At 36.9% G+C, this 15,557-nt stretch overlaps 1 protein-coding gene across 1 annotated transcript; it reads right to left on the reverse strand.

Moving 5' to 3' along the window:
- Nucleotides 1-544: 544 nt before the first annotated feature.
- On the reverse strand, nucleotides 545-10,762 carry LOC125653557 (meprin A subunit beta-like). The gene is made up of 9 exons (XM_056144581.1): nucleotides 10,605-10,762; nucleotides 8,841-8,916; nucleotides 5,713-5,866; nucleotides 3,091-3,293; nucleotides 2,647-2,877; nucleotides 2,445-2,468; nucleotides 2,153-2,293; nucleotides 780-1,027; nucleotides 545-693 (listed from the first exon to the last, which is right to left on the reverse strand). Exons 1-9 carry the CDS (start codon nucleotides 10,674-10,676, stop codon nucleotides 583-585), a joined length of 1,260 nt encoding a protein of 419 aa, XP_056000556.1. The 5' UTR covers nucleotides 10,677-10,762; the 3' UTR covers nucleotides 545-582.
- Between the last annotated feature and the right edge of the window lie 4,795 nt (nucleotides 10,763-15,557).

The following is a 15,557-nucleotide window of genomic DNA, read 5'->3' on the forward strand; positions in this document are numbered from 1 at the left end:
GTAGATCTTTGGGAATGGATCTAAACATATGTAATAGTATTAACCGCCTTGAATTAGATTTAGAAATACCTACGCAAGTTTTGCTAAAGGTCTTATCTTGAGGGGGTACTTTACATCGTCATAATGGCTGACTCCCTTTTAAAACATGGATGGAAATATAAATTTCAGCAATATTTGTCTATTCATTTCAAAAATCATTGCCTAGCTGAGTAGCTCAGTAGGTTAGCATATAGACTGATGAATTGCAGATCTCGGGGGGGGGGGGGGGGGGGGGGGGGGTCGAGTCCAGCAGGGGGTTTAGATTTTTTTTCAGATTGCTTTCTATTAAAACTGCATTTTTTGACTAAATAAAGTAAATTTAAAAGTTTTCAATTTCAATATATTGTTGCACATATCCTCCACTTTTCATCCATATCAACTTTCTATGGTGTAGCATACCTCCTTAAGAAAATAATTCTGACTGAAGAATTGATCAAGTTCTAACTTAAATAGTTACGACGGGGAGTTATGTCTTCATTTTCACTCATATTGTCCTGGAACAGAATGAGGGTAACCAATTTTATTTAAATGAAAGAACACGGCTTAAGTAAAATGACAGCATTTTGAACACTCATTTAGGCAACCTCCATATTGCACCATGACATCATCAATTGCCACTCCACCATTATGCTGAACATCTGCTTGTATCAACAGCTGAAATGAAATTGTCAACATCATTCTACATATAGGTGTATGTACAGGTACAAAAATGAAAAGTGTAGAGAGAGGTTAACCGTTACCCGCCATCTTGTTGTTGGGTGAGTTGTAAGCTTCGCTTCTGACCAAGAGGTTTCTCCATCGCTGTGTATTTCTTTTACAATCGTGACCTTCCCGCTGATCGAATCTTTCCGAGAAATTGTAAGAGACGTGGAGTTGTTCTCTGAATAGTAGTATAGGGAGATACATACGGGTCCCGGAGACACCTCGGAGATGCTGACCAGACGGGGTGTGTCGGACGATGCTGTACCATTGACAAACATGTACCAGCCTAACAATGTGTAATAAAATGTATTTTACGTTTACTATTTCAATATATGTAATACTGCAATATGCAAATCATCCCAGTTTAATTTAATCAATAACCAATGAAAATATGTATGTTGTCACCTTTTTAAAAACGTCACATTAGAAAATCGTGCGTTTTCATTAAAAAGATTGATTGATTGATTGAATATTGTTTAACGTCCCTCTCGAGAATGTTTCACTCACATGGAGACGTCACCATTGCCGGTGAAAGGCTGCAAAATCTAGGCCTATGCTCACGGGACCTTGGTTTTTGCGGTCTCATCCGAAAGGACCGCCTCCATGTAGTTGCCTCATACGACAAGCAAGGGGTACTGAGGACCTATTCTAACCCGGATCCCCACGGGACTTCATTAACAAGAATAATAAAAATGCATAAAAGATTGTTAAAATGAAAAAACCGTTAATGTGAATAGTTTTTAAAAATCTGCTACTTTATAAATCTATGTAAATTAATTATTGATATCAGGAAAATCCTTGTATAATAGACATACAGTAGAAAAAAATACCAGCATAGGAGTTATTGCCCCTGACAACATTTTTCATTATTAAAAATAATTGATTATTTATGGAAAATATAAACTTTTTCAGCATCAATAGTTTATCAGATTTTTAAAATGCTTCATCCAGTGAATAAAATTCCTCCAAAAAAGTTACATTTCTATCATTCGCAAAATTTAACTTTCTTCACACCTTTGGAATAGAGCTATCATGTCATATCTCATATGTGCACTCCTTGTGACGAGATCTTGTTCATGACATCAAAGCTTTTAACCTTGTGACCTTAACCTTTAGCTAAATCTGCTTTTAAGAAAGCCTAACCTATTTAATAACTCCTGGACTATTTATGGTAGAGCTTTCAAATTTACTGGAAAAACTGAAACCCTTCCAACCTTTTTATTGGTGCATTTCATGTATAAATGACCAAATTACATTGTTATTTAATCAAATCATAGAAAATCCCACGTAAACACAGCAAAATCCTACTTCCATTGATGCGTCCAAAATCTTGGTTATCCTACGACCTTAAGTGACCTTAACGCGTATTTGACGGAGTACAGATGACGTGAAGAAATTCACAGCAACATACCGTCACCGTTGGAGTGGTCAGTCTGTGGCCCCTCCTCAGACACAGGTCCTTTTCTTTTTGTCCACTTGACGCCGGTCATTGTCCAGTCATTCACCAGACCACAGAGGGGGAGATCAAATGTGCAACGAATCGGACGATACTCTAGAAAACAGAAATCGTGGAAATTAATGGTGGTGTTGACACTAAGCTGCAGTATATACACGTGCAACGTTTGGTTTTAAAAATTAAAAAAAGAAACCGAATATTCATCATAGTAGTACATATGAAGTAAGTGTATGTACATTGTACTTACCCATCACACCGTGGGAATTTAGAGCTATAATAAATACAAATTCTTTTTAAACTTGTGGCAAAAAGGGGGTGATCCTCTATATGTACATGCATATAAGGAAACACATTGGTTAATTTTTTTTTTATTAATCTTTAAACCTATACAATTCAAACACAAAATGCATTGTACATGTAATTCATAATTTTAAAAAATCCATTTTTACCTGGACACTCATAGAGACTTCTAAGTTTCTGAATATCGATGGTGCTGAGATTTTGACGATCTCCAAAGTGTACTCCCGAGTAAATAGACGACAAAGTGGGCTTCCTAATATCTACTGCGTGTTCGAATGGTCCAGCGTGAGTAACAGAGGTGAAATCATACGGGAAGTTGTTGATTCTTTTCCATAAATCACGTGATGATGTATTGTAATAACCGCTTTTGATGGTATCTTCTGAAATATGCAGGCTGCACATGTAATATAAAATCGAGTATAGCTCTCAAACTTGAAATGTCATGATTCGATGTCGCACCTTCCCCATAGTCAACTCTGTTAGATATTATTCCTACATGTATGCTATGTTTTGTAACAGTTAGTATGGAAATGTTCCTAAAGTAATTGCATAAATTGTAGTGAATATTAATTAATAACAATATATGTACATACTGTTGATATTATCCCAATGTACTTTCAGGAAGTTATCTCTGTCGGGCCTGGTGTGTTCGTCTGGTAATCCTAGGATTCTGGTGAGGATGTACACTAGCTTTGTACGTTCAATGCAGCCCTTGTTTACTTTGATTGTCAGTGTGGCAAAACTAATCGACGAAGGTGGTATACCAGGGTTCTGTACGTTTGTCATGTATTCACAACTTAAAACAAAACATCGATTTTAATTATGAATATGAATCAGTGAATGAAGGTACATATATGTACATATAGATGTTACTGATTATTTTCCCATTGAATCATGAAGTAAAATATTTTTTGCAACGTCCAGGATTTGCTTTGGCATCAGTTGTCATTTTGTCACTAAAATTTATGTGGGTGTTGGTGATGGGTACATTGTGTGTACTAGTCATGTGTGGGAGGAGATGAGTACATTCTGTGTACTAGTTATGTGTAGGAGGAGATGAGTACATTATGTGTACTAGTCATGTGTTGGAGGAGATGAGTATGTTCTGTGTACTAGTCACGTGTTGGAGGAGATAAGTACATTCTGTGTACTAGTCATGTGTGGTAGATGAGTATATTCTGTGTACTAGTCATGTGTGGGAGGAGATGAGTACATTATGTGTACTAGTCATGTGTGGGAGGAGATGAGTACATTCTGTGTACTAGTCACGTGTGAGAGGAGATGAGTACATTCTATGTACTAGTCATGTGTGGGAGGAAATGAGTACATTCTGTGTACTGGTCGTGTGTGGGAGGAGATGAGTACATTCTGTGTACTAGTCATGTGTTGGAGGAGATGAGTACATTATGGGTACTAGTAATGTATGGAAGGAGATGAGTACATTCTGCGTACTAGTCATTTGTGGGAGATGTGTACATTCTGTGTAGTAGTCATGTGTGGAAGGAGATGAGTACGTTCTGTGTACTAGTCATGTGTGGAAGAAGATGAGTACATTCTGTGTATTAGTCATGCGTGGAAGGAGATGAGTATGTTCTGTGTACTAGTCATGTTTGGGAGGAGATGCGTACATTCCGTGCACTACATGTAGTCATGTGTGGGAAGAGATGAGTACATTCTGTGTAGTAGTCATGTGTGGGAGGAGATGAGTAGATTCTGTGTACTAGTCATGTGTGGGAGGAGATGAGTACATTCTGTGTACTAGTCATGTGTGGGAGGAGATGAGTACGTTCTGTGTACTAGTCATGTTTAGGAGGAGATGAGGACATTCTGTGTACTAGTCATGTGTGGGAGATGAGTACATTATGTGTACTAGTCATGTGTGGGAGATGAGTACATTATGTGTACTAGTCATGTGTGGGAGATGAGTACTTTATTTGTAGTAGTCATGTGTGGGAGGAGATGAATACATTCTGTGTACTAGTCGTGTGGGAGGAGATGAGTACATTCTGTGTACTAGTGGTGTGTGGGAGGAGATGAGTACATTCTGTGTACTAGTCATGTGTGGAGAAGGTGACTACATTCTGTGTACTAGTCATGTGTGGGAGATGAGTACATTCTGTGTACTAGTCATGTTTGGGAGATGAGTACATTCTGTGTACTAGTCATGTGTTGGAGGAGATGAGTACATTCTGTGTACTAGTCATGTGTGGGAGGAGATGAGTACATTCTGTGTACTAGTCATGTGTGGGAGGAGATGAGTTCATTCTGTGTGCTTGTGATGTGTTGGAGGAAATGAGTACATTCTGTGTACTAGTCATGTTTTGGAGGAGATGAGTACATTCTGTGTACTAGTCATTTGTGGGAGATGAGTACATTCTGTGTACTAGTCATTTGTAGGAGATGAGTACATTCTGTGTACTAGTGATTTGTGGGAGATGAGTACGTACTGTGTACTAGTCATGTGTGGGAGGAGATGACTACATTCTGTGTACTAGTTATGTGTAGGAGATGAGTACGTTCTGTGTACTAGTCATGTGTGGGAGGAGATGAGTACATTATGTGTATTAGTCATGTGTTGGAGGAGATGAGTACATTCTGTGTACTAGTCATGTGTGGGAGGAGATGAGAACATTCTGTGTACTAGTCATGTGTTGGAGGAGATGAGTACATTCTGTGTACTAATTATGTGTGGGAGGAGATGAGTACATTATGTGTATTAGTCATGTGTTGGAGGAGATGAGTACATTCTGTGTACTAGTCATGTGTGGGAGGAGATGAGAACATTCTGTGTACTAGTCATGTGTTGGAGGAGATGAGTACATTATGTGTACTAATTATGTGTGGGAGGAGATGAGAACATTCTGTGTACTAGTCATGTGTTGGAGGAGATGAGGACATTCTGTGTACTAATCATGTGTGGGAGGAGATGAGTACATTATGTGTACTAATCATGCATGTGTTGGAGGAGATGAGTACATTCTGTGTACTAGTCATGTGTGGGAGGAGATGAGTACATTATGTGTACTAATCATGTGTGGGAGGAAATGAGTGCATTCTGTGTACTAGTCATGTGTAGGAGTAGATGAGTACGTTCTGTGTACTAGCCTATGTGTTGATGGTGTTTTAGGAGACTGACAAGGTTATAATTGATCTCGCTGCTTTAAAATGTCATTCATGATGGAGGAATGCAGATGTAATTTAACCTATGTATTTACCTTTCACTGGAATATCTGAAATAAACGTAGCCCTGCATTCCCTGTATAATTTGGCCGTCTGTTTCCTTAAACGTAATACATGGTGCCCCATTCGGATTGAGCGAATCACTCACTTCCTTAATTGATCCTAGAATAGTTTCCTGAACGCAGGATTCTGAAACATTTCAATTTCCTCTGTAAATAATAATATAACTACAAAATGTAATCATGGTCTTGTTGTTTTTTGAGAAAAAAGATTTTTAAAGATGTTTCCCATATATATCCAGTTAAGACTTTGATACCCTCCCCTATTGTGGCTCCCATCCTACTTCCGGGAGCCACAATTTGAAGATTTATGAATCTACACTACCTGGGGATGCTTACATTTAAACAATAAAATGCTTTGTTTGTTGTTTTATCGGGTGATAAAGGTAGCTAGCATTGCAGAAAAAATTCATAACCCCCGTTAGCGGATTATGCAATTTTTTTCATATATATATATAAAAACAAAATTTGCAGTGCTTAGACATAGACCATCTTATACTTAATCCATGTGTTCTTCATCTTCTTTCAACTATAGTCCAACTGGACATGTCATTACTGGTGATGTTGATATAGTTGAAATTAAGGGCCTCAAATCACTTATTCTAAAAGATCCTTAATACGGAGAACCTCGGTCTTTCAATTGACGACAGAACTTCATCTCTATTATGAATTTTGTCGAAGAATATGCCAGACGATGGGCTAAATATGAAAAAGAAGAACTTGATACATTCATTTGTCAGAATGGATTAAAAGTATATGAGGAATATAAAAATCCCGCATCAGACATTAAAAAAACAAAAGTACGTACCATCTATCCTTCTGTGTTTAGTAAACCAGAGTGATAAAAGAATTAGATAGGTTACATGAGAAATATGGTTTGGTTCCAACTGACAAAGCTTGTAACAACATTGTCTTTGTTTGTAAGGCTCATTATTACAACTGTATTTTAAAGAACCTTGGCATTAACTCCACTTTTGGTAATCGTACTTATACTCCAACTACCCTTTCAAAAGATGAAATTCTTCAAAACCATGCTTCAGTTTTAGGCACATTTGGTATCCCAGTCGTTGGGTCGAATGAATGTGAGTTACCGTACCTATACTGGATTCCTAAACTACATAAAAACCCTTACAAACAAAGATACATCGCTGGATCCAGGAAGTGCTCTGCCAAGTCCCTATCTTTGCTCCTCACAAAAATATTAACAGCTGTGAAGGAGAAACTTCAAACTTACTGCGACTACATATGCCAGAAGTGGTGTAAATCAAATGTGGATTCTAAAAAATTCTAAAGAACGTTTAGTGAACTTGAAATCGTAAAACTTTTCTCAGATCAACAACATCAAAACCTATGACTTTTCAACACTTTACACGACATATCCTCACGATGAATTAAAAGACTAGACTTTTTGACATCATAGACAGTTGCTTCTTCAACAAAAATGGAAAACGGAAACATTCATATCTAGTGATCAGTCATCCAAAAATTACTTTGTTAAACACCACTCTGATTCTACGCACAAGTATTCTGAAGTTGAAATAAAAAATATGCTAGGGTTCTTCATTGATAATATCTTAGTGGTCTTAAGTGATCAGGTCTTCCAACAGTCTGTCGGAATTCCCATGGACACGAAAGGTGCTCCTTTATTGGCTAACCTGTTTTTATATTCCTATGAAGCAGAATTTATTCAGAAACTTCTACGTGAGAAGAAAAAAACTCTTGCTGTGGCCTTCAATTTGACATTTAGATATATCGACGACATTTTATCTATTAACAATAACAATTTTCATTCATATGTCGATTCGATATATCCCTGCGAGCTTGAAATAAAAGACACCACAGAGTCCTCCATTTCTGCTTGATACTTAGATATTTCATTGTAAGTAGATATCAACGGCAAACTAACAACTCAACTTTATGACAAACGGGATGATTTTAGCTTTTTCATCGTCAACGTCCCATATTTATGTAGCAATATTCCGTTATCACCTGCATATGGAGTTTATATCTCTCAACTGATTCGATACGTAAGGGCTTGTTCTGCGTATGGTCAGTTTTTAAATCGAGGCAAGCTACGAACAAACAAGTTGATAGTACAGGGGTTTCAACAGTTTCGTTTAAAGTCAGCATTTCGCAAATGCTATGGTCGTTAAAACGATCTAGTTTGCCAATACAATCTATCTTTGGATGAAATGCTGTCTGGCGTGTTTCATACATACCGCTTGTTAGACCATTCGTGGCACACTTATTTTACTACGGATAACTCCATTTACCTGATCAATTGCTCACGGCAGGTGTGACCGGTCGACAGGGGATGCTTACTCCTCCTAGCCACCTCATCCCACCTCTGGTGTGTCCAGGGGTCCGTGTTTGCCCAACTATCTATTTTGTATTGCTTGTGGGATTTATGAGATTTGTTACTGTTCGTTATCTTCACCTTTCATATATCTGCATGTATATTTGATCCCCTGTTGTGGACCGACCCTACACCCGGGGGCCATGATTTGAACAAACTTTAATCTACACAGTGTCAGGAAATCTTCATGTAAATTTCCACTTTCCTGGCCCAGCGGATCTTAATAAGAAGAATCTTTAATGACCCCACCCTATTTTTTTTTGTTTACTTAATTATCTTCTCTTAATGTGAATGTCTGTCAGACCCTTTAATTGAAACTTGCATTCTCTTTAACCAAGGATGATTTTTGCTAAGTTTGAATGATATATAATAGGCGGAGTGGTTCTGGAAAAGATGAAAATGTGAAATGAATATTTTATGAAAAATATACGCTAAATCTCCAAGTATAATGCTTCCATGACTGAGAGTTCTCGCACCTCAGCAGTTAGAGATAAAACCGACCGTATGATAAACCGACGGACATGGATTGGATAACTGCAATGGTATTCACAAACTTTCGAGAAAATGGTTGTGTATTTAAATATGATGTAAAGAACGTACACGTTAAAAGGACTCATAATGATTCTGACCATGTGAAACTTGTGGTGAAATATTGAAATTATATAATAAAACATTCCCAACAAAATCACTCTGTTTACAACAAAATTGCTTCACATGATTACTGTCCAAGTTACAAAAAATGCCTTACCCAGGACTCTTTCTATCTTATAGAATAAAGTTCCACCTGGAGAACCATCACCATTTAACCATAAGGTTGTTGCGCCCTGCAAAGGAAAAAGATATTTGCTTTTGAAATGTATCGTATATTGTTATCATATACTAGAACACAAGTATGGCACGTCGATTTCACAAAAATGAGAGATATATAATTTCACATTTGTTAATCTAGTTTTATCAGGTGTAAACCACGACAGAGCGTTCAGCTTAGTTTACGATGTTAATCTTATAATTCACTTTTCTAAACTATGGTTTACGCGCTGATCTATGTTTCACAAGTCTAAAATATACCCAAGGAACAAAACTGTTATTAACAATTATTCAATATAGTTTGTCTGATAAATGAAAAGGTGAAGATAACGAACATTGTTCAATTTCATAACTCCCATAAGGAATACAAAATTAAGAGTTGGTCAAACACAGACCTCTGAATATACAAAAGGTGGGACCAGGTGCCTAGAAGGAGTAAGCATCTCCTGTCGATCGGTCACACCCGCTGTGAGTCCTATATCTTGATCAGGTAAACGGAGTAATCCGTAGTCAAAACCAGTGTGTAAAGAACTGTCTAACAACGTCAAATAGAATTTGACCCAACGAAAGTTTGTATTTGCAAACTAGATCGTAATTACGACTATAATATTTGAAAAAAGATTACTTTAAACGAGATTGCTGAAACTCTGGTAATAACATCAACTTGGTTGCCAGTAGTCTGTCTCAATTTAAATACTGATCATACGTAGAACAACCTCTTGTGTATCGAATTCTTAATCAGTTGAAAAACATAAACACCATATAAGGTGATAATGGAATATTGCTACATAAATATGGGAAGTTGACGATGGAAAATCTGAAGTCATTCTGTTTGTCAAAAAGTTTGCCATTAACATCTATGTTCGATAAAATATTTAAGTAGGAAGCAGATGCGGAATACTCTGTGGTGCCTTTTATTTCGAGTTCATTGGGATATATCGAATAGACATATGAATGAAAATTATAGTTAATGCATATAAAAGTCGATATATCTAGCTTTAGCTTCACGATTTGTTAGCTACATAGTTAGCAAGTTAACGGATGTTAATCATGATTTACGACACTTAAATATGGTTTACGACTGTTTATTAAATCTTACATACTGAAATTATTGTTAACTTTAGATCAAACTTCACAAAACATAGCAATATTTTTATATGATAAATACAGTCTCACCACTCTTAACCACATTTAATGACAATCTGTGCGTGACGTTAAACTTGTGTGTGACGATAAACTTAGATTAATTAACAAATGTTAATGATAATTTTCTCTCTAAACTTTACGACTGTATATTATAGTTTATATTTGTTTATAATAGTTTACGGATTAAAATTATCGTAAACTATAGATAATATCCCCTCGTCGGTTGTCCGAAGGAATGTTTTCTCTAAACTATTCAACGCCATCTCGTTATTTATCCTTTACATAAAGCTACACACTGTATTTAACAATTGATAAACATGATTTATATGATGGATAGTTTCACGACTTTATAGTTAACGACTATTTAACTAAGATTAATTAACGATTGATAAGTGACATTTACGAATGATAAACCTAGTTTAACAAAAGCGAAACCACGTTTCTCTCATTGTTGTGAAACCAGCGTGTCATACACAATCAATAACTTTCTTCACACAAAATTGTGATACCAATCTAGAATTTCAATATCAAAAAAGTATTTAAAGAGAATCGTGCTTACGTTTGACAATTGCAATACACATCCAGTGATCACAAAACACTGTACAGCCCATCGGATCGTAAGACCGTCCATGGCGACTGAGACTTTCAAGAAATGTGCTTCAGACTTCCTAGTTTAGATAAAGACGTGAATCATATCATGGAGGTTTACATTTAAACTCAGTGCATTATAATGATTGTTTAGATAGATAAGGGATTACTTAACAAACAAATATGGATTGTCTGGAAATTATTTACAGTCAGAGAGAGAGAGAGAGAGAGAGAGAGAGAGAGAGAGAGAGAGAGAGAGAGAGAGAGATCCTTAAAAGGAAGTAATTACATGTATAGGATTTTTAAACATACAATCTGTATTGAAAAGTACTTACTTAGATTATCTGAAAAACATTTGAAATGTTTCAACAGAACGTGTAATGCAAGATAACCTATAAAAACAGAAGAATGGAGAGACCTATGTAGAGATTGTAGAATTTGTCATCTATGTAACAGAAATGAGATTTGATGTTGAATATCATTACATGTATATATTTGAATGTACTGATAGACCATCCAATGTTTCAAAGTATTACACAAATCCTAATATTCTTACATTTCATAAACTTAATCAACTATTAAATCATCGTCGCAAACCACGGTTTTGAGTCCACTCACGCTCCCTCATACCCGTGGTTGTATGATGCTATTTTTGCTCGTTTCTCATTAATTATGCATGACGGGAGTAACCAATCAAATCACGTCCGAGTAAACTTTACTCGGAGAGCCCGACCAATCACGTAACACCTTTCAAAATGATATTCGGAAAACAATCAAGTATGGCAGCGCCATTATTGACGAAAGTCAGAGAAGAGTTTGAAGTGGAAAAGCTAAGTGCTCATGATGATGGAGAGAATCGAATAGAAGCACCCGTGGGTAACCGACGATGCTATTTAATGTAACTAACAGAAACACATTAATCAGATTACGTGAATTTATAAGAATGATCATGAAGAGACTTTACTTTATTCTCTAGGTTTTTTTGTATGCTTGCTTTTGTTTTGTAATATTTGTATTTTGAAATATTCTTTTCAATGCTTTACTTCTTTGTATTGCAACAAAATAAACCATTGAATGATTGCATGATCATTAAATAATGATTTTGTTTTAGATTATAACAAATTCTGTAATGAGGAATTAATGAAATAGCAAACAATTATCAAGTTTCCGTTTTTAATCGACCTCATGATTTATACAGATTAAACATTCGAACTTCTACACCTTGGGCACTGATGTTGTATGACTTAACAAAATGCGTAAAACAGTGACTGACAATGAAGAAAAACATTGCGATTCTATGTCAAAAATGAAATTTATTGTGTGACTGAAAAAAGTATACATATATGTGAATAAGTGACAGTGTTGAATTGTGAATATGTGCTAAAAATAAAATTTGTTAAACAAATGCAAATAAATTGTGAATATTTTATATTCAAACACTAGGACCCTATATACTGAAATGACTTTTGTATTTTATCAGTGCATGCATGAACATTATCAGTGCTTCGTTGTGTGCATATAGTGCTTATGGAATCCATTCTGTTCCTCTTGCTTTCTGAGTTCTCTTCTTCTCTCGTCTTTTCTCTCTTTCTCTTGAGGGAATTACTTTGCTGAACTTCCTCTGCTGTTGTCATGAAGATTTCCTCTCCTCTAATAGAGCTGAAGTCACTAAGGCTTGAATGGGATGAGTTGATAGTTAAGGCTTGAATGGGATAAGTTGGCAGGGTTGAGGCTTGAATGGTATGAGTTGGTAGAGTTGAGGTTTGAATGGGATGAGCTGGTAGAGTTGACGCTTGAATGGGAGGAGCTGGTAGAGTTGAGGCTTGAATGGGATGAGTTGGTAGAGTTGACGCTTGAATGGGATGAGCTGGTAGAATTGACGCTTGAATGGGATGAGTTGGTAGAGTTGAAGGCAGCTTCATGTCGAGTGGTATCAAACTCGTAGAGCATTGGGGCTGAAGCTGTAGGCAACACAAAAGCAGGTGGGTCGACGTTAGGAGAAACGCTGTGATCATTGGGTCATTGGGGGGATGTGTCACTGAGAAAAGAAGCAACATATTCTGCAGTAATTCCACACAAGTCACTGGCCAGTTTGAGAAGGTCCACACCACTTGTAATGATAGACTGGAGTCAATGTTAATCTCGGAATCCACTTCCTGTACAGAGGAGGTACTGTTGCAACAGTAGTTGAGGTGAGAAGTGTTGGGAGAGATGGTTGGTGATTTCTGTCCCTGTGATGAAGCACTGATGACAAATAAGTCGGGAGTGGTGGTGAGAAATGGAGCACGTTTGCTGTGAGACTTACTGAATGAGGAAGATGTTTGTGGTGAAGTGGATTCAGAGGACGAATCAATGGATGGTTCATATTGCAGAGCAAGTGGTTGGTTACATAATCCTGAGAATACACAATTTGATGCAGATACATATTTCGACTTTGATGCACTCAGGGAATTGTAGAGAGAAGGCACAAAATTTGGAAGAATCTGAGAGCAGTCTCTGTAGTTCGATTGTGTTGCTGGATGACTTTTGTGGATCTGTAATTTCTGCTGGCAAGAGACACTGTATGCATTGTTATTGTAGTCCTGCGTCACAGTCTGGATCAGGGTGGAAGGAAGGCTTGATTGAGGGCATTCCTCTGCAAGGATATCCTGGAGCTGGCTGAAAATGTGATTGTTCTGCATATGGTTAAAGAACAGGAAGGATGAGGGCTGCATGGCTGTTTCGTTGTCCTGTGGTTGGAATGTGGTGTTTGGCTTGTCTCTTTGGAAAGTGATAGCAGGAGGTGAGAAGATATTCTCTCTATCTGTTACTTGTGGATGCAAGGTGAAGATAACGAACAGTGATCAATCTAATAACTCCTATAAGCAATACAAAATAGATAGTTGGGCAAACACGGACCCCTGGACACACCAGAGGTGGGATCAGGTGCCTAGGAGGAGTAAGCATCCCCTGTTGACCGGTCACACCCGCCGTGAGCCCTATTTCCTGATCAGGTAAACGGAGTTATCCGCAGTCAAAATTAGTGTGCCAAGAACATTTGGATAGGTGCTGTACGTCTGAGTGACAGGGTGCTGCTGCATGTACTTCTGATCTGTACTGTAGAACTCCCGGTAACTCTGTGGGATGTGTCTGTACTTCTGATCTGTACTGTAGAACTCCCGGTAACTCTGTGGGATGTGTCTATACTTATGATCTGAACTCCCGGTAACTCTGTGGGATGTGTCTATACTTATGATCTGTACTGTAGAACTCCCGGGAACTCTGTGGGATGGGTCTATACTTCTGATCTGTACTGTAGAAGTCCCGGTAACTCTGTGGGATCATGAAACATCTTAAGCTTAAGTCAAAATCTGAATATTGTGATGAAATGATTGAGAAGTCAATCATTCCAAAATAAAATTGCTATTCAATATTGTTTCATTGAATTTCTAGTGTCTGCAAATTATGAGTTTCAGTTCAAAAGTAATAAACATCTTACAGGTGATTGAAATTTTGACTTAAGTCTGAGTTTGTTACATGATCCTGGGGCCAGTAGTTTGGAGTATGAGTAAACATGGATGTTGTATAATGAGTAATTTGACTGCAACTTCACACTTAGATTGAAATAATTATTCTTTAAAGATAGTTCCAGTTCTTTATCATCCTTGAACCAAACGGCTCATCAGAAACAGAATAACAGGAAAAGTTAAATTGCATGTACTGTTACTATGGAATTTGATATCTTATTATATTGTCATTATAATATAGCTCTACACTGTATACCTATGTCATTTTATGAGAATAAACATTGTACTGGACAAATTCATTGAATTTTGATATAAAGATTTGAATTGAGCCATCTCATTGACGTTTTTAAAATTTCTTTTATTTGGCAGTAATACATAGCCAAACACTTTGCCTTTATAAATGCAGATGGGTTATGATGTTAGTGGAGGAGACTAACTGCCTTATTAAATAACAACAGGAAGATGCTGGAAGCCCACATCACCAAACAGAAATAGAGACGTTTGTCAGTCTCATCCGTAGAAATACTAGTAAAAAAAATCCAGGTTAACTTTGGAAAATTGATTTATATTCTATTTTACAGCACGAAGTTATATCGTACATGATCAAAAATTTTGAATTTGATCCTCCACATTCCACGTGAATGTTTACTAGAATTATTTACACACATGTTAATATTCAGGAAGAAAATTCGTTACTTGGCAAATACCAATAAATTTTAATGGCTTTTTTTTTTCATTTTGAGCGAATCACTTGAGCAACGGGAGATACTCTTTCAATGACCCGAGTTCAACCCTCAATGATCATCACTGACTGAATGCCAGAGGGTATTGTGGTCATCCAATTTGACTCCTAGGTTTTCGCCGGGTACCCCCGTTTTCCTCCCACATCTATGAACTCATCTCGCCATAATCCAAGGTGAGAAAAGGCATCAATAAATGTTGAATATTGTTTGCTAGTGGTCGTAAAAAAAACCACCCAACTAAAATTTTCAAATCGCATCCTTTCCATATTTACTGTCTTGCAATTTGGACTATGTTGCTTTGAATATACTCATACAAATATTTTGTTTAAATGACATTAAATTATGCAATTTTGATTGAATAAAAGTGGTCATTTTCCCCAAATTTTTATTTTAATTGATAAAACTTCAGATTCCTGTGGTATTAACTAACCAGGTTACCTGTATTAAAAGTTTTAAAGATAATTTATGTGACAGCAGTGAAGTAAAATTCCATTATGGACTGAAATTTGGGGCAAAGTGTTTACCTTATTGTCTCCACATGTACATCGATGCCAATACCGAAAATCAGATTTTACAATGTTTTTCTCAGAATCTTGGAATAAAAGACTGAAACATGCACCTACGGGTTTAACGAAGTGTTGTTGAGAGTAAAAATGGCTAAGGCTGATGCAGATG

Source organism: Ostrea edulis, chromosome 7 (genome assembly GCF_947568905.1).
Source record: "Ostrea edulis chromosome 7, xbOstEdul1.1, whole genome shotgun sequence".
NCBI lineage: Eukaryota > Metazoa > Mollusca > Bivalvia > Ostreida > Ostreidae > Ostrea > Ostrea edulis.

What these genes read in the sequence shown, in the direction of transcription:
- LOC125653557 (XM_056144581.1), bottom strand. Translation starts at nt 10,676, where the DNA reads ATGGACGGTCTTACGATCCGATGGGCTGTACAGTGTTTTGTGATCACT. An exon ending in TAAGATAGAAAGAGTCCTGG is followed by an intron (nt 5,867 to 8,840) that starts GTAAGGCATTTT and finishes GAAATGTTTCAG; the next exon opens with AATCCTGCGTTCAGGAAACT. An exon ending in ACCCAACAACAAGATGGCGG is followed by an intron (nt 694 to 779) that starts GTAACGGTTAAC and finishes ATTTCATTTCAG; the next exon opens with CTGTTGATACAAGCAGATGT.